The 18,421-nt window shown below is 36.6% G+C and overlaps 2 protein-coding genes across 2 annotated transcripts in view; one reads left to right on the top strand and one right to left on the bottom strand.

Moving 5' to 3' along the window:
- LOC129751710 (opsin, ultraviolet-sensitive-like) overlaps positions 1-18,421 on the bottom strand; it is a 45,503-nt gene that overhangs the window by 3,913 nt on the left and 23,169 nt on the right. The window contains exons 3-4 of the mRNA XM_055747374.1: positions 5,826-5,868; positions 5,625-5,761 (exon numbers count right to left, since the gene is read on the bottom strand). Of these exons, the coding sequence (XP_055603349.1) occupies positions 5,625-5,761; positions 5,826-5,868 (180 nt within the window). The remainder of the gene's footprint in view (positions 1-5,624; positions 5,762-5,825; positions 5,869-18,421) is intronic.
- Positions 2,183-5,567, top strand: LOC129751712 (E3 ubiquitin-protein ligase sina). Its single transcript, XM_055747377.1, has 2 exons — positions 2,183-2,585; positions 4,037-5,567. Exon 2 carries the CDS (start codon positions 4,117-4,119, stop codon positions 4,969-4,971), a length of 855 nt encoding a protein of 284 aa, XP_055603352.1. The 5' UTR covers positions 2,183-2,585; positions 4,037-4,116; the 3' UTR covers positions 4,972-5,567.

Consider the following 18,421-nt stretch of genomic DNA (forward strand, 5'->3'; position numbering starts at 1 on the left):
GAATGACTTGAATTTCGTTAACAATCAGATAGTTTTCTAACTAAGAACATGATTCACCAAAGCAGTGAAAAAATTGCAAATAATCATAAATTCAGCTGTAGAAAAATAACAGAATTACCACTGATCTGACAGATCGCACAACTGTCTTTAGTTCGATGCGTCAATATAATATTTAACAATTCAATAATTGAAGAAAGCGATTACTCTTTATAGATCGAATAATAACTATAAAGTTGATAATGGCTATTGCTGCAGGAGCGTGTAAAAGGCTTTTTACAAAAATTGCGGTACTAGATTAAATATAACTGAATAAAATCATCAGGCGTTAAGTGGATGAAAATTGAAAACATTGAGCTAGCATTTTTTTAAATCTTATTATCTTATAATATAATCAAACATTATCAATATTTTCTCTAAAAAAAAATAAAAAAAAACATTGAGAAAATATTAAAAAAGAAAAAACTTTTTCGTCTCCTTATGTTCAGGTTTTGGAATTAATTCGCGATTTCGAAGCTAATTTTTGACAGCTCGTGTGCGTGCAAGAAAATGTAAACAAACGGGTGGAAATACTAGCTTCTAATAAATCATTATTTTCTTTGATTTGGTTAGGATTTTCAGAAAATGACGGATACAGATTTGGAGTAGAAGGTTCAGAGATTATTTTGAGCTATAGGAGAAAATGTGTATGTACCGTGAAGCATCGCAAATCGACATCAAAAAAGGTCAATTTTTTACTTCTCCAAAAACTATTCTGAGTGTTTCACATATTTTTGAATGAAAACTCGAGCCAAATGCACATTTTCAATTGCAGTTTGTTAAAAGAGTAGTCAATTAACGTTCCTTTAAAATTTGGGAAAGACCCAACAATTGGTAAGGTAGAATTTTTGATTCGAAAAAACATAAATTTTTGCTATTTTCTATTAGGTTTCCTTCTGCAGCTGCATACAATCAGGCGTAATAATTTTAAAGCTGGAAAGCGGATTTTTATATTTGATGGTGGTTGACATGAAAAAAATTATATCCTTGGATTACTACACAATTCAAGTTTACTTAAATGCTTTTCAATTGCCATCGTTCAAGGGTTATAAAATGTTTTGTATTTTTATCGGACCTCATGATCTCATTTTTTTTGGAAAATTTTATTGAAAATTATATTTATACAACCACTAGCCGTAGAAAATTTTAAATTAAAACTTAACATTTTATACTGTCTTAGGCTGAAACTATTTAAATTTTTATATAACGTATTTATTAAATGAAACAACTAAACCAAATCCAATAGTTATAGTTTAAAGTAACAACGAGAAAATCGTTCCTTTATATAGACCAACGAGAATCGCATAAAGTTTAATATGAAGATATGATAAAACATATTGATTATTGGCAAAAATTAAAAGTTAAGAAAATGGACGAAAAGATTGATTCACATAGGGGCCGTTCAGATACCACATGGACAGAAAAATGAGATTTTTGACCCCCTCCTCCCCCTCCGTGGACATTTGGCAAACCCCTGCCTCCCTCCCCGTATGTCCACGTGGACAGATTTGAAATTGTTTTTTTTTTAAATCTAATTTGTAATAATTATAATTATTATTAATTTAAAAATTATCATATTTATAGCTTGCTTTCAAGTGGCTACTAGTTGCTTAAACTTAAACTGGAAAGCTTTGCAATTTTAAGATTTTGATTAAAACATCTTAATATTTATTCACCTAGAGAAAATGTTTTGAAAGTAAGTATGTCCACGTGGACACTACCCAAACCCCTACCCCCCTCTCCGTGGACATTTTCATACCCCCTCCTCCCCCCTAAGTTGTCCAGGTGGTATCTGAACGGCCCCATGTTAGTTTTCTCTGACCGTCTGACTTTTTTAAAATGGAATTATCAGATAGAATTGACTCTCCTACCAGGCTAATTTATTTAAATTTACTTTAAAACAAACTCCAATTTTTCAAAGGAGTGTTTTTTTTTAAATCATTTGGATTTATGAAAACTTAACTCGAAGCAATGTAAAGTTGTCTATAATTTATCGTTCACCCAGAATGTTGCTCACGCTACATCGTACTACCCCAGATGGCAGCAGCGCAGCTTCGAAAGAGCGGATGTGGCCAGTCAAAAGTTGCTGTATGCATGGTTGACTTAATTTCAAGAATGATATTTTTTTTCAGTTTTGATGGTCTCGAATAAAAAAAATTTCAATACAATCGCAGAACAGCAGCGCAGCGAATAAGCAGCAGCAAAACGGGAAAAGGGAAAACATTTTTCATTCTCGCGAACCATTGCAAAAGCAAGTGTCGAATTGCTTTTCAGCAGAAAGTTTAATCTTTTCCAAAGGCGTCGGACGGTTGAAATCAAATCAACGCGCATCGAGTGAGATGGAAATTCGATAGTGAATTTGGTTCGTTTCTGGTGGATGTATGGACGATGTTTCTTGGAATACCAGCTATTGCCACAAAAGTGACTTAAAGCGCAGTAATATTTATAACAGCAACAACAACAGCAGCAGCAGCACTCATCTGCCATTAGCAGTAGCAAAACGTCAATAAAAAAAGGCAAAGAAGGTGGCAGAGCACCAGCTTTTAAAGGTAATTACTTTTTCTAATCAAATTCATTTTTGACTTTTATCATTATTCCTCACGCTCGATTGGTTTTAGAGGAAAAAACAGAAAAACGCTTGACAATCAAATCAGATCGAGTTTATCTGTGGGGAAACTTGATTGCTGACGCATAAGCAATCGATGCGGGTATTGAAATTTATGTGCTCTTCAAAACATCAACAATGATTTGAAGGGTTTGTAATAATTGATTAGGATTAGGCACACTTCTTCTTCTTTTTACTTGAACAGCTTCAGCCCTTCAGCTCAGCCGTTCGGGGGTAAGGGCCAGTAACTAAGACTATATGCCCTGTTTACGGTTTCATGTTGATTACAAATCAATTTTGATATCTTTGGTGAATTTAGCTACTTCTTCGTAATGGGATAAATCTTTAGATTTGAATAGCTCCTGCAGATTCGTGTACTTGGTAAAGAAATCGTACTTCCTCCTTGTCGTGGCGAAACGTGGGCAGCAGAAAATGATGTGATTTGAAGTTTCAGGTACTTTGCAAAGTTCGCAGTCAGCATCGTCGTTTATTTTCATTTTCGCCAGCCAGTGCTTGGAAAAGTCGTGGCCGGTCATCAAGCGATTTAGTAGTCTTACATCTTTTCCGTTTAGGTTCTTTCCCACAAACCATGGTGCGGTGGAAAATTCCGGTTGTATCGTATGGAAAATTTTTCCTTTTTCAGTAGAGTAACGTGTGTACCAATCTGTTGTGCTTTCAGCCAGTATTTTCTTCAGAGCGTTGAAACCATCCGTAAGCATGTACCCGTTTTCGATCACCTGTCCTGACTGGAGACTGTGTTTTGCCAGTGCATCTGCCACTTTGTTGCCACCAATAGAGACATGGCTTGGTATCCATTGGATGGTGATCCGATGTCGTGAACAGTTTTGTAGAATTTTCAGCAAAATACTTTCGGCTTCCTTGGATTCCTGTGCGTTAAGTAACATCAGGCACGACGCTTGCGAGTCCGTGTAGATCACGGCTCCCTCGAGACACTGCTGGTCGATCATTTCTGTGGCTTTGTGGATAGCTAATAGTTCCGCAGAGTTGATGCTGGTTTCTTTAGCAAGCTTTTGTGATAATCTCGTTCTTGTTTGTTCTACAAAAACTCCTATACCACAAACCGACCCATCCTTAGAGGCATCTGTAAAAACACGGCAACGACCTCGATATCTTAGGCACTCTTCCAATAACTATTATAATACTTGATAATACTTGATTCAATTTTATGGAAATGGCTGATGGTTTACTTGTCTTGATTAATTTTCTGATAATTCGAATTTTCAAATTGATTTATATACTCCTTAATAGACAAGTATTTAAATCTTTATACAGGGTGTTCAATAAGTTATAATACAATTTCTAACTTTTTGTTGTGATAAAGCCGTATTATAAACCATTAGTTTATGTTAATCAATGTAATATTCTCTTTTCCAGGCTGGTGAACACCCTGTTGGAACAGATTTCCATCAATTATTATCTAAAAATTGTTGTATCGACACAGTAGACGAAAAACAATGTCTAACAAAATAAATAATCCCAAACGACGCGAAGTCACCGGATCATCTTCATCAAATTCCTCGATTTCGTCGGTGGGTGCCGGGGACAATGGCATCTCGGCGGACCTGGCCTCGCTGTTCGAGTGCCCGGTCTGCTTCGACTACGTGCTGCCACCAATATTGCAATGCCAGAGTGGACATCTGGTGTGCACCAGTTGCCGTTCGAAGTTAACCTGTTGCCCCACTTGCCGTGGTTCGCTTGGTAATATTCGCAACCTAGCCATGGAAAAGGTTGCTTCAAATGTGAAATTCCCCTGCAAACACTCCAACCATGGGTGCACAGTTTCGCTGGTCTACACAGAGAAGGCCGAACATGAAGACGCTTGTGAATTTCGACCCTATCTGTGCCCCTGCCCGGGCGCCTCTTGCAAATGGCAAGGATCTCTTGATTACGTGATGCCTCATTTGATGATGTCCCACAAAAGCATTACCACCTTGCAGGGTGAGGACATCGTATTTCTGGCCACAGATATCAACCTTCCGGGGGCCGTAGATTGGGTCATGATGCAATCCTGCTTCGGTCACCATTTCATGCTTGTTCTTGAGAAGCAGGAGAAATACGACGGTCATCAACAGTTTTACGCCATCGTTCAGTTGATCGGTTCCCGCAAGGAAGCTGAAAACTTCGCCTACCGGCTCGAGCTGAACGGAAATCGACGCCGGCTTACCTGGGAAGCGATGCCACGCTCCATTCACGAAGGAGTAGCCAGTGCGATCCTCAATTCGGACTGCCTTGTGTTTGATACCTCAATCGCGCAACTTTTTGCGGATAATGGAAACCTTGGTATCAACGTAACCATTTCAGTTGTTTAAAAAGCGTTTGGTTTTTCGTTAACTTTCATTATTTTAATTAAATCTTTAAATTAATTTATCACCATGTACTCCTACATACCCTCCTAACGTAGTAAAAAAAAATATAAACACGTACATAAAAATGTAGCGAAAATCATCGGAACAAAATCGACAGATAAAAATCGATAGGTGGCGAGAAGTATTCCAGCGCAGGACATGAAGCATCATCTTGAAAATGTAGTTATAAAACCTAATGCAAATTTTATCCGTTTGCGCCAAACCAACCAGAAATGTTTTCGTTTGCATTGCTTGATCGACCATTTTAATTCTTTGAATTGAAAACTAATTTGAATTTTTCATGAATAAACACAAACAATCTAATACTCGTGAACGGCGAAAATAATTTACATTTAAATTGAATCAAAAAAATCAACTCTATATTGTTGCTATTAGGTTTCATCGCGTACTCTCTATCTATCTAATCTGAATTCACACAAAAGATTAACAACTACAAAATTAATCGATATACACATAAATGCGCAAAGTTTTCGGTCACAAAAATTGCTTTAGCTGATAGTATCAGGATGTAAAATTTCCAGTCAATAAACAAATTTTATTGAAAAAACCTGTGCGTCCACTTTTTTTCTTCGAAACCAAAATGAAAAAAAACTTACCTGGAACAAATCGGCCCCAGATTTCCAACAGCGGCAGAACGGCCCACGGGATGGTGTATGCCCACACCAGACAGGTGATGAAGATAGCCTTCGTATGGGTTAGCTTGCCTTCGAAGGGACGAGCGATAGTGTTGTATCTGCATAGAAATAATTTTTTTATTTTCAGAAATTTATATTTGCGTGAGTAGATGCGGGACATACCGATCATAGGCTATGCAAGCATTTGTAGCCCCTGCGCCAATACCTGCAAAACGAAACAAACAAGAATGATGGTTAGGTAGGCATTTTAAACTTAATTTAGAATCATAAATGAAAAGCCTAAAAACATCCAAAAAACAGTAGGTTGCAGCGGTAATTTATCAATTTACTTTTATCAAGTCCATTTAGAATAACTTTTTTTTTATTACGTCGAAAAAAAAAGTAAAATTAGAAAATTTTCATTGATAATGTAACTAGACAAGCACTTGTTGGAAAACAATTTCAAATCTTAATCAATCTTTTTGATAATTTTTCCAAGGATCAATGCCTAACTTTCTAAAGAAAAAATCAAACCGTGACTATTTTCTGCTTTTTGCAGATTTTCAACTTAAGGTTATCATTCATTCTTAAACTTTCCTAGGTAACTGGCTTCTATTAATGATGAGGTATTTCAAATAAAAAATCAAAAAAAAAAACGAACAACATACAGTTTGAATATTTTTTGCAGTCAACATAAAATCATAGCAAAATCAGCCATATTGTGATGTTGATTCAGTAAATCTAGCATTAGGGAACATCCATAAATGACGTAGCATTTAAGGGGGAGGGGGGGAGTTTGACTTTGTGTGACGATGTGTGACGAGAGGGGGGTAGGGGTTCAAGTAAAGCTACGTAGCTTTAATTAAATATCGAAAAAACAAATCAAAATTGAGCAAAATTATGCATAATTCAATTCAGTCTGAATATGTAGGTAGCTTTTGACTCCTACTGCCCGACTGTTTTCAAGCGTATCAAGGAGCGTACATGCAAGAAATGCAATTTATATTTTGCTTCAAAAGTTCTCCAAAAGGAGCATAGCAAAATCCACAAGCCTCGGATAGAAAGATTCGTCCAAAGCGAATTGTAGGCAAAAGAGGACACGAAGTGCTGGTCATCACTCCGGAGGACGATAGAGAGTGGGTAGAGGCTGTGGTATCTTAGTAGTCAGGTATTTTCTATAATGTTTATCTTGTGTCAACTGAAGATTATTAACAGTCCTGAACGGATCCTGAACGTTCAAGATGCTACAGAGGCAGCGACATCGCAGATGCAATTATTCCAGCCGAACAGACGATGGAGGAAAGTTGCCCAACGATTTCATTGAAATCCAGAATGGAGATAATTTGGAACGACGCAACTGATTGAATACTTAGATACTAGCTATCCTGTTTGTTGAAAGGTATCTTGATTTTTTTTTTTGACTGATTGATATGCTTTTTTAAACTTCCATTTATAACTTCTTTTCCTTTTTTTTGTTATTTTTTGTATTATTCTTGTAAAATGCTGATAATAAAAGTAAAAATTAAAACCGATTTGAAAAAATTGGGGTGGGGGGGGGGGGGGAGGGTGAGCTTATTAAAGCTACGTTATTATCTAGGGGGGTCTATGACTTTGTGACGAAATGCTACCAGGGGGGAGGGGGGGGGGGGGTTTAAAAACTAAAAAAAAAAAGCTACGTCATTTATGGATGTTCCCTTATCTCAACTGCCATGATTGCTAAAATTGACTTTTCCCCGGTAAATTACCACTTTGTGTCATTCTTCCCTAGCTAAAATGGACAGATACAAAGTTGATTCGTTGGTTTTCGAGATTTCGTCCAATATATCCGGGTGTTTCGTTCCGTTCGGGCGTTTAATACGGTGTTTTGTACCGCGCTATACGTTTTTCTGCCAAAGGCAGACCCCAGCTCGCCAAAGTGGTGCTATTGTGGTGTTGGTCGACAAAGAAAAAGGTTTTTTTCTGGATAGCTGACTGCCCTCAACTGGTCACCACGAGGGCCGCCGCCATTGTTTGACTCATCATCATCATCAATCTGGTCGTTCTTGCTCGAGCCGAGACTTGACGTGGCAGCCATCTTCGAAGAAGGACCACGTGGTTGGGATCACCACTGAAGGAGCCAATCAAAACAAAAATCAAGTTTGTTATACTTTTCTTACTTTTCTCTATTTCTAATTCTATTTTTTCTCTATTATATATTTCGATCAAATTGAGCTTCGCTTTTATTTTCATGAAATATGAGCGAAGGCGGGGGGTCGGACCCGCCAGAGGTGGATGGTGAGCAAATCATCTATGAGGATGAGGAGCATCTGGAGGATTCAGCTGTAGCTGGTTCTTCGAATGCTCATCCTTCTCCGCCAGTTGATATTGCTACTCCATCTGCAGCTGCGGGAAAAACAACCCGACTCCGAGTTTATCCTGATAATTCATCCTCTTCTGGGCCGGGGGTGGTTTTCATCCGGCCCAAAACTAACGGAAAACCATTAAATTTAGTGCAGATCACGAAAGATCTGGCTAGGTGGCCCTCCGTTACCAGTGTTTCCAAAGTACGTCCGAACAAATTGCGCGTTGTTGTGGCCGACCGGAAGGCCGCAAACGGAATTCTTGCCAGTAATTTTTTTAATTTAGAGTATCAGCTCTATATTCCATCTCGAGACGTAGAGATCGAGGGTGTGATCACCGAATCGAGTTTGGAGGCTGAATACGTTAAGTCTCACGGCGTAGGTAAGTTCAAGAGCCTTGATTCGACTTCGGTCGGAATCTTGGATTGTCGCCAACTCATGACTGCCTCCGTCGTTGATGGCGTTACCAAGTATTCGCCTTCAGCCTCGATTCGGGTTACATTTGCAGGAACAGCCCTCCCTCATTACGTCTTGATTGACGGAATTTTAAGGCTTCCAGTACGCCTTTATGTGCCTCGCCCAATGCAATGCAAGAATTGCATCAAGTTGGGGCATACTGCTTCGCATTGCTGCAACAAGAAGCGATGCTTGCATTGTGGGGAGAATCATGGGGAAGGAGCATGCTCAGCAGTTGAGCAAAAATGCGTCTATTGCGGGGGCTCACCCCATGATATCTCCTCCTGCGAGGCATTTCAGGCAAGCTGGGATAAACAGAGGCGCTCTTTAAAAGAACGCTCCAAGCGTTCTTATGCCGCCATATTAAAGAGCGCCTCTCCACCGGTCCAACCTCAGACCTGTAACATTTTTTCTGTGCTGTCAGTTGACAATGAAGACACAGATACGGCTGATGAAGTTCAGCCAGTCTTCGTTGCAGGAGGCTCTCGGAAGCGAACAAAGGCGCCTTCTCCGAAAATACCAGCTAAAATAGCTACGGTTGTCTCTTCAAATAGAAACGAGAAAAAGTCGACTGCTGCTGAAAAGGAAAAACAAGTTCCTCCAGGTTTCCGCGAAAATGCACCACTGCAGAATAAACCAACAGCTGCGGGAGCTTCGCAAACCCAAACCCCAAACGTGATGCCAGAATCAACGACTCAGTCTGGGCTCTTTAAGTTGACTGACATTTTGAACGGATTTTTTTCGTGTTTTAATGTATCAGAACCCGTGAAAGACATTGTATTTGCAATGCTTCCTGTATTAAAGACATTTTTAAAGCAATTGATGCAAACTTGGCCCCTCCTTTCAGTGTTTGTATCTCTCGATGGCTAATTTACGCCGAGAGGTCGGAGATATCACTGTACTACAGTGGAATTGTCGTAGTCTTATTCCAAAATTGGATTCATTGAATTATTTACTTCATAAAACAAACTGTGATATCTTTGCATTGTCCGAAACTTGGCTATCTTCTCAATCTAACATCTCATTCCACAATTTTAATATTATCCGTCTGGATCGTGACGATTCTTATGGAGGGGTGCTTTTGGGGATCAATAAGTGCCACTCTTTTTATAGAATTCACCTTCCTTTATCAGGCGGAATTGAAGCTGTTGCATGTCATACAACAATAAGAGGTAAGGACTTATGTGTTGTCAGTTTGTACTGGCCTCAGAGAGTTGCAGTGGATCGAAATCACCTAGAGGACCTGTGCTCAGTGCTCCCTGAGCCAAGGTTGATCCTGGGTGACTTCAATTCACATGGAACTGTCTGGGGAGAACAAATTGACGATAGTCGTTCTACTCTTATCTATGACATTTGCGACAGTTTCAATTTAACAGTATTGAACACGGGTGAAAAAACACGGGTACCTAAACCTCCTGCAAGACAAAGTGCAATTGACCTCTCACTCTGCTCAAATTCACTATCATTTGATTGCCAGTGGAAGGTAGTCCATGATCCGAATGGTAGTGATCACTTACCTATCGAAATTACTATCACCAATGGGGTCAGCTCTTCGAACACAATAAATATGACATATGACCTTACAAGACACATCGACTGGAAAAAGTACTCGGACACAATTAAAACCGCCATCGACTCTATGCACGTTTTACCTCCTTTGGAGGAGTACCACTTTCTTTCTTGTCTGATACACGATAGTGCAGTTGACGCTCAAACAAAACCCATCCCAGAATCATCTATTCATCGAAGGCCTCCTAATCCATGGTGGGACCCTCAGTGTTCTAAGCTTTATAAGGACAAATCAACAGCATTTAAAGAATTTCGAAAACATGGAACTCTTGTCCATTTTGAAGCTTACGTTTCCCTTGAAAATCAGTTTAAAAAGTTAACCAAGGGGAAGAAAAAGGCGTATTGGAGGAATTTTGTTAGTGGGTTATCGCGTGAAACATCCTTAAGTACTTTGTGGAAAGTGGCACGAAGCATGCGTAATCGATCATCTACAAATGAAAGTGAGGAATATTCACATAGGTGGATATTTAAATTCGCACGGAAAGTCTGTCCAGATTCTACACCTGTGCAAAAAATAATCCGGAACGTGCCTCCTGATAGGTCTGATAGTGGTCTAGACTCAAGCTTTTCGATGGTCGAATTCTCACTTGCCCTCCTCTCTTGCAACAATTCAGCTCCGGGAATTGATGAAATCAAATTTAACTTGTTGAAAAACCTTCCGGATGCTGCAAAATTTCGCTTGTTAAATTTATTTAACCAATTCTTGGAGCATAACATTGTTCCCCAAGATTGGAGACAAGTGAGAGTCATTGCTATCCAAAAGCCCGGAAAACCAGCGTCTGATCCCAACTCTTACCGTCCAATAGCGATGTTGTCTTGTATACGCAAATTGATGGAGAAAATGATATTGTTTCGTTTGGACAAATGGGTAGAAACAAATGGTCTCCTTTCAGATACTCAATTTGGGTTTCGAAGGGGCAAAGGGACAAACGATTGCCTTGCTTTGCTGTCTTCAGAGATACAAATGGCGTACGCAAAACGTGAGCAAATGGCTTCAGTGTTTCTAGACATAAAGGGAGCTTTTGATGCAGTCTCAATAGAGGTTTTGTCAGACAAGTTGCACTCCCGGGGTCTGCCTCCTCTATTGAACAACATCTTATACAGCTTACTTTGTGAGAAACATTTGAACTTTGCTCACGGAGATTTTGCAGTTAGAAGAACATCTTACATGGGCCTCCCACAGGGTTCATGTTTGAGTCCACTTTTGTACAACTTTTATGTGAGTGACATCGACAGCTGTCTCTCTGAAGGCTGCACTCTAAGACAACTTGCAGATCACGGAGTAGTGTCTGTCACAGGATCTACTGAGTCTCATCTGCACAGGCCTTTACAAGATACTTTAGACAGATTGTCTTCCTGGGCTTTGGGGCTTGGGATTGAGTTTTCCCCTCAGAAAACGGAAATGGTTGTTTTCTCTAAGAAACGTAGACCTGCTCAACCTAAGCTTCAACTCCTAGGCAGAACGATCACTCAATCGAGGAGTTTCAAGTATCTTGGGGTTTGGTTTGATTCCAAGTGTACCTGGAGAGCCCACATTGAGTATCTGAAAGGAAAATGCCAACAAAGAATCAATTTTCTCCGATCAATTACTGGCACCTGGTGGGGAGCCCATCCAGAAGATCTTATCAAATTGTATCGAACAACTATTCTATCCGTTATGGAATATGGTAGCTTCTGTTTCCAGTCAGCTGCCAAAACTCACCTCATCAAACTAGAGCGTATCCAATACCGTTGTCTCCGTATCGCTTTGGGCTGTATGCCCTCAACACACAACATGAGTCTTGAAGTTTTGGCAGGAATACTCCCTTTGAAAGATCGATTCAATTTACTATCACTTCGGTTCCTCATCAGGTGTGAGGTCATGAACCCATTGGTGATTGTAAATTTCGAAAGGTTACTTGAGCAAAATGTTCAAACCAGATTTATGTCTATATACCATATCCTCATGTCAATGCAGGTAAACCCTTCTTCGTATTCTCCAACTCGTGTTTGTAGCCCAGACTACGATCATTCTTCTGTCCAGTTTGATTTGTCTATGCAGCAGGAAATTCGTGGAATCCCGGATCCGCATCGTCCTCTTCTGATTCCAAGAATTTTCGAAGCTAAATATAGACACGTCGATGCTGATAAAATGTACTTTACCGATGGATCACTCATAGAGGAAACAACAGGATTTGGAGTGTTCAACGAAATATCCAGCGCATCTCACAGTCTCCAGTCACCATGCTCTGTATATGTTGCAGAGTTAGCAGCTATTCACTGGGCTTTGAATAGTATCGCCACACGACCTATTGAACACTACTATATTATAACTGATAGTCTCAGCTCTGTTGAAGCAATCCGCTCTATAAAACCAGGAAAATTCACCCCGTACTTCCTCGAAATGATACGAGATATATTGACCACTTTATCAAGACGTTGCTTTTCTATCACCTTTATCTGGGTCCCCTCACATTGCTCAATAGCAGGCAATGAGAGGGCAGATTCCCTTGCAAAAGTGGGTGCGATGGAAGGCAACATTTACCAGCGTGAAATCGTATTCAACGAATTTTACTTCTTGGCTCGAAGAAACTCTCTTGTCAACTGGCAGCGTAGATGGGACGAGGATGAGTTGGGTCGGTGGTTCCACTCGATTATCCCAAAGGTAAGCCTTAAACCCTGGTTTAATAGATTGAACCTGTCTCGGGATTTTATTCGTATATTTTCCCGTCTCATGTCCAATCATTATTCCATGAATGCGGTACTCTATCGTTTAAATATTGCTGGCAGCAATTTATGCGGATGTGGTCTAGGTTACCATGACATCGAGCATATTGTTTGGTCGTGTGAGGACCACCTATTCGCCAGAGCGAACTTTATAGATTCCCTTCGGGCCCGAGGAAAACCACCCGACGTTCCAGTGAGGGATGTATTAGGTATGATGGACTTGGACTATATGTTCGAGATATACCTTTTCCTAAAAGCTATCGATCTTCGACTATAATTCTCTTTATTTTCATATTTCCCTTTCTATCTTTCTTTTTCTTCAAAAAAAAAAAAAAGTGAACTAGATCTAAGTACACAATTGTAATCAAACAAAACGAGTTTGGCTCCTTAAAGCCTAAAGGTATGAGCCGTTTCAAATAAATAATTTACAAAAAAAAAAAAAAAAAAGTTGATTCGACGTTAACGACGAAAACTAATAGGTAAATAGAACCTTCTTTAAAATTGAGCAGACTTCAAAATTTTTACCATTTGTCCGTTTTTTTGCAGTTTTGAACCAATGTTCGTAAAAGTTTCAATGGTTTTTCGCATTTTGGACAGCTTTCACCACATCCTCGGCCGTAAACCAAAGTTAGTACGGACGATGCGAAAAACGAATAGGAATCTTCAGCCTACGTCAACAAGTGTGCCACTTTTACGTAAAATTAAAAAAAGAAAAGATTCACATAAATTATACTATTATTATAATTACACTAAACATACACTTTTTACACAGCTTTTTATTATAATACTCACTATACGCCCCCCACCAGCATTAAACCCCTATTATATCCATATGCTGCACATATGATTTTTTTTTAATTGAATGAAAAAAGTGGTGTAAAATCCGCACTTTTTAATCAATCAACCGCCAAAGCTGTCCCAGTCACAGCAGAAATTTCTAAAAAGTGAATTGGAAAGTTGACGTAATTTGTCACATTTTGGCATCTTCAGATTTTTGAAATACGAAACACAAAATTTAGGTATGACGACTTTTTAAAAAAATCTATTTTTTTAACCTTTTTTTAACAATCTGCATTTTCTGAGACAATTCAAACCCCCTAAATTCAGTTTTGCACGGGTTTTGAGTATGTTAACGTAAGGTTTAAGCAATAAAACTATTTGCACAAGAAAGGCAATTTCATACCGGTTCTAGTGATGTAACTGTATTGGCGGTTTGATGTTTGGCAAAAATATGATCAAAGTGTAAAAAAATGGTCCAAAACTGACGTAAACGCTAGAATTTATATACAAATCTAGAACTTTTGTAGTAACTCAAAATACAGCTGTATCATGTAATTTCGTGGACCGAATTTCATTAAATACCTTTTGTAGAGAGTGTTGAAATCGAATTGGCTGACCAGCTATCTTTTTTACATTTGGGCATACATTTTGGGGGGTTTTGGTGACTAATTTTTAGCTATGAATTTCTGCCCAACAATGCACGAATACTAAAAATTAAAATAAACTATTCTTGTAACTATATGATAATTCATTTTTAATTTTTTTTTAACAATTTCTTTATTTTAAAAGGCTTTAAGGAGCCAAAATCGATTTTGATTGTTTACAATTATTTGCTTAACTTAAAACTTTGTGAAAGAAGAAATGAAGATAGAAAGGGAAATACTATGAAAATAAAAAAGAATTATAGACGACTAGTCATTTTTGAGTACTGGGGGTCTGACAACACTGTCAGAAAGTGGTTTTGAAAATTTGTGCTGCAGAAGAAAATGTTGAAAATCTCTCCGAAAATACGCTCTGAATGGTTCGAGAGATGCTGAAGTTCAGTGTATTATTGTTTCGAACCAGAATAATGTGAAAAATCATGTGAAACTTGATAAAAACTGGTTTTAAAAAGTACCGAATGGCGAGGTCTGGCGCTCTGCCCCTGGTAGGGCCCCCTACGGCTGATACAGTGGTAAATTCAACAAGACGATGGTTCATCTGGAGAGGAACTCTGCCGGAAGGAAAAGATAAGTGGATGCTTTCATTAATTTTCAAAATTTGTTTCAAAATTTGTTGCATAAAAATTTAAGCATTAAACAAAATTTAGTTTAATTCTGAGAGTTTTGACAGGAGTGAAACTTTGCTTTAAGTGAAATATTTCAATGATTTTCATACAAACTTTTACACAACTTCTAACTTGCACACAAGAAAAATTTTCATGAATGCAACCAAGTTCACAGTTAACAAAATTCACACCTTTAGAAGTTGTTGCCTTCTAAATAATGAAGATGGCACTGATGTATGATATGAACGGAATTAAAATACAGTATAATTTGAAGTCAATCGAAAAATTACATATTTTGATTCCTTCAACACAATTGCAGTGAATAAGTCAATTATTTCATCATCAATCTTTTCCTTTTTATGTTTTTGATTAATACAACATTTTGTGAAATATTTATCATTTATTTATTCATTTTACTTTCTTTGTCGAAGACCAGCGTTTAAGATGAATTTATATGAAAACTAGCTGGATATGGTGGAACACTAGCTTTCAGGAGCTTAAGACTAGGGTCACAGTAGTGATCTTTTAATATGTATTAAAATTATTCTCAAGTTATTCAAAATAGATTCAATTGCAAGCTAATTTCATTCGTTCATTTCTGATAATTCATTATTAGCATCAAAGCGTGTATAGTCATGTTAGAAAATATTTCCCAGTAGAACTTCATTGTTATAAACTGGCGTTTAACTTTTGATGCAGAAATAAAACTTGAATATGTTATACGTGAAAAAGAAAACGCCTAAGTATAGGTAAAAACTCACTTTGCTTTTATTTAAATTTGAATTTCGAGCGCATTGTTTCTTGAAATCAAAATTGTCACAATAAGTATTATACACCAGTTTAATAAACGCCTAAAAGTATACCAGATTTTATGTTATTTTTAACCTTTAATTTAAAAGCTTCAGACGCTAAAAGACTGTAGATATTAATAAATTATTTATATTTTGGCAAATTGTAATCTTTTGAATGTATCATAATCATTGAAGTTTTCCAAAAAAGATCATTTCTATTGAATAAATATCTTAATATCTTTAAAATTCTACAGCTATACGTGCATAGAAACCTGATACAGAAAACGAACTTTATATTTTGTACTAATTCATTTATCATTTCAGCTTTTCTAGGATTTATACAGCTTCCATAACCATTATTATTAAAATTGACATTTATGGACATAAATAAACATATATTTTTATAATGTAAGTTTTTCAGTTGGAATTCGCCAGGCTTAACAACGAAATGTGTGTTTAAGTACGCTCTAAACTACCTGACATTTTGAAAATTATGACGGAAAAATGTATCTGATATTTAATTATCAATTGTCCTGCAAACATAATTTTATTGCTTCCATAATATACATCTTCCAGCTTCTCCGACCAGTTATTTTTATATATATTAACTATTTGAAATTTCATTTTTACCTAAAATATTCATATTCGTCCATATCCTCATAATTATTATAATTGAACTAAACCATAACTAAATACACGTCAATCATTTATTGGATGTATTAGGGTGCTAATTTTATATAATTAGACAATTATATGTTTTTAGTATCTGAATAGGTCAACAATAAATTATTGAAAGTCTAAACATAATTACATGACCCATTTGGTCATGCGACTATGATTGGGCGGGGCTTATTGATAAGGAAAGTAACCTCGGAATGTGCAGCTAGGTCTCTGTCATTCTGAAATGGGTTTCTGGAATTTCAATAGAGCTAACACCTCCAGCACCCGCAATTGAATAATTTTGATCTTATAGATTAAGATTGACTCTTTTGCATAACATACCTGCCAGCTCAGGGGGTCGTTGGATGGAACACACACACACACACACACTAGTCATTTTTGAGTACTATTACATTTCGTATTAAATTGTAACTTAAGAAAATTAGTTCTAAACCTAAAGGTGAGCTAAATTCGCTTTCATCGATGGTTGAAATCTTTGAATTTGTTTAAAGTCTGGTAGACCAGACTTAGATGATTTGAGCATAAAATAAGAAGAGTTTTCCATTCCTAAAAAAAACTTATCTATACTCAAATTAAACAAGCCCAATCTTTCAACAATTTTACAAATTCAAAGATTTTAACCTTTGATGAAATTAATTCAATTTTTTTTAAGTAAGAGATAAAAATTATCAGATTTTAGGATCAAATTTGCTTGATGCAAACTTAAACCAAATTAATGATTTTAGTTTGAAATTTGGCTTTAAAAAACCTGCAATATTAACACATGGCGGACCAAATATAAGACATCACGTATTTTTGCTTACTGCTCGTATGCTCCATTAAAAGGCGTAATTCAAATTTTATGGATCTAATAATCAAAACTCATTCTACAAAATTTAACACAACACTTCCCATTACTAAAGTATATTAAATTAGCAGAATTTTGTCTATTGGTTTCTGAAATATATAATGCCGAATTTTGGTGTGCTTAATGTGTTAATAATATTCGGCAAGCTTAATTGTGTTAACATACTAATTTTGACTAAAAATTTTAAATCTGGAAATTGAATTGACAAGCAATCTTAAGTTCATGCTCTTGAATTCCTCAACAATTTATGTTGATTGTAAATTTTTTTACAAGCTTTTTCTTTTTCTGAATTTTCAATCTGCATTCTGAATTTGAATTCTGAGTCTGAATTCAAAAATTGCACTTGGAATCTGTATCCGAATTTCCATACCACTTCTGAAATGTACAAAAAAAACGATTTCCGAATCTTATTCCGGATCAGATTTTTATGAGAGAAGTTCTAGAGCCCTCATTCATGAATCTATTATTTAAATTCTTTAGAGTTCAGGTTTGATCTTAATTTACTAACAAAATTTTTATTTTTATATCCTTTATAAAACAACCAGCGAATCTATAATAACCACTGCGAAAAAATGTTGATATTTTTTTTATTTGTAGGTATATCTGGTATTTTAGAATTGTCACTTTAAGAGCTCTTTAAAAAATTTCTCGTTATAAATGTAATTTTTTCAATGAAAATAATACACACGTTGTTGAAACATGAACACGTAGAAAGAAAAAATTCAAGTTATCTTCATTTTTTTCCTGAGCTTCTAAATATTAGCGCTCTGGTATTTTATAATTTATCGGAAGTATTTTACTTTTCACCGATAAGCCCGATAAACAAATTAACAAACATAACTAACGGGCATTGAATTCTTAATCGGGGTATTTTACTGAATCGTGATTTGAAAATTTAGTATGATAATTTTCAAATTTGGAAACACAATATATCAAATCAACACTTTAAATATAAATTAAGTAGAAAAAACCGATTATCAAAATCAGCTTCCAAATTCTGGAACCGAATTTAATTTGATTTGCTCTTGAATTTAAAGTTTTCATTCAAAATTTTCAATTTTAATTGTATTACAACAATTAAATTACAAAGAAAAGTGATTAATCTTTGTTCACCTTCACATAATAACCATTTTTTAAAAATAATTTTGAATTATAAAGAAAATTATGAAATGAAGGGTTAATTCTGAATATTAATACTCTTCTTTAGTGAACAGTCTCAATCATTTGCAATTGAAATAGCCAAGCTTTCATATTAAGAATATTAATCCTTAAATTTTAAATAAAAATTTTAATATTATTGTGTAGATGAGCTGAAAGCAGTATCGGTGACATAATTGCTGTGG

Source organism: Uranotaenia lowii, chromosome 3 (genome assembly GCF_029784155.1).
Source record: "Uranotaenia lowii strain MFRU-FL chromosome 3, ASM2978415v1, whole genome shotgun sequence".
Classification (NCBI taxonomy): Eukaryota; Metazoa; Arthropoda; class Insecta; order Diptera; family Culicidae; genus Uranotaenia; species Uranotaenia lowii.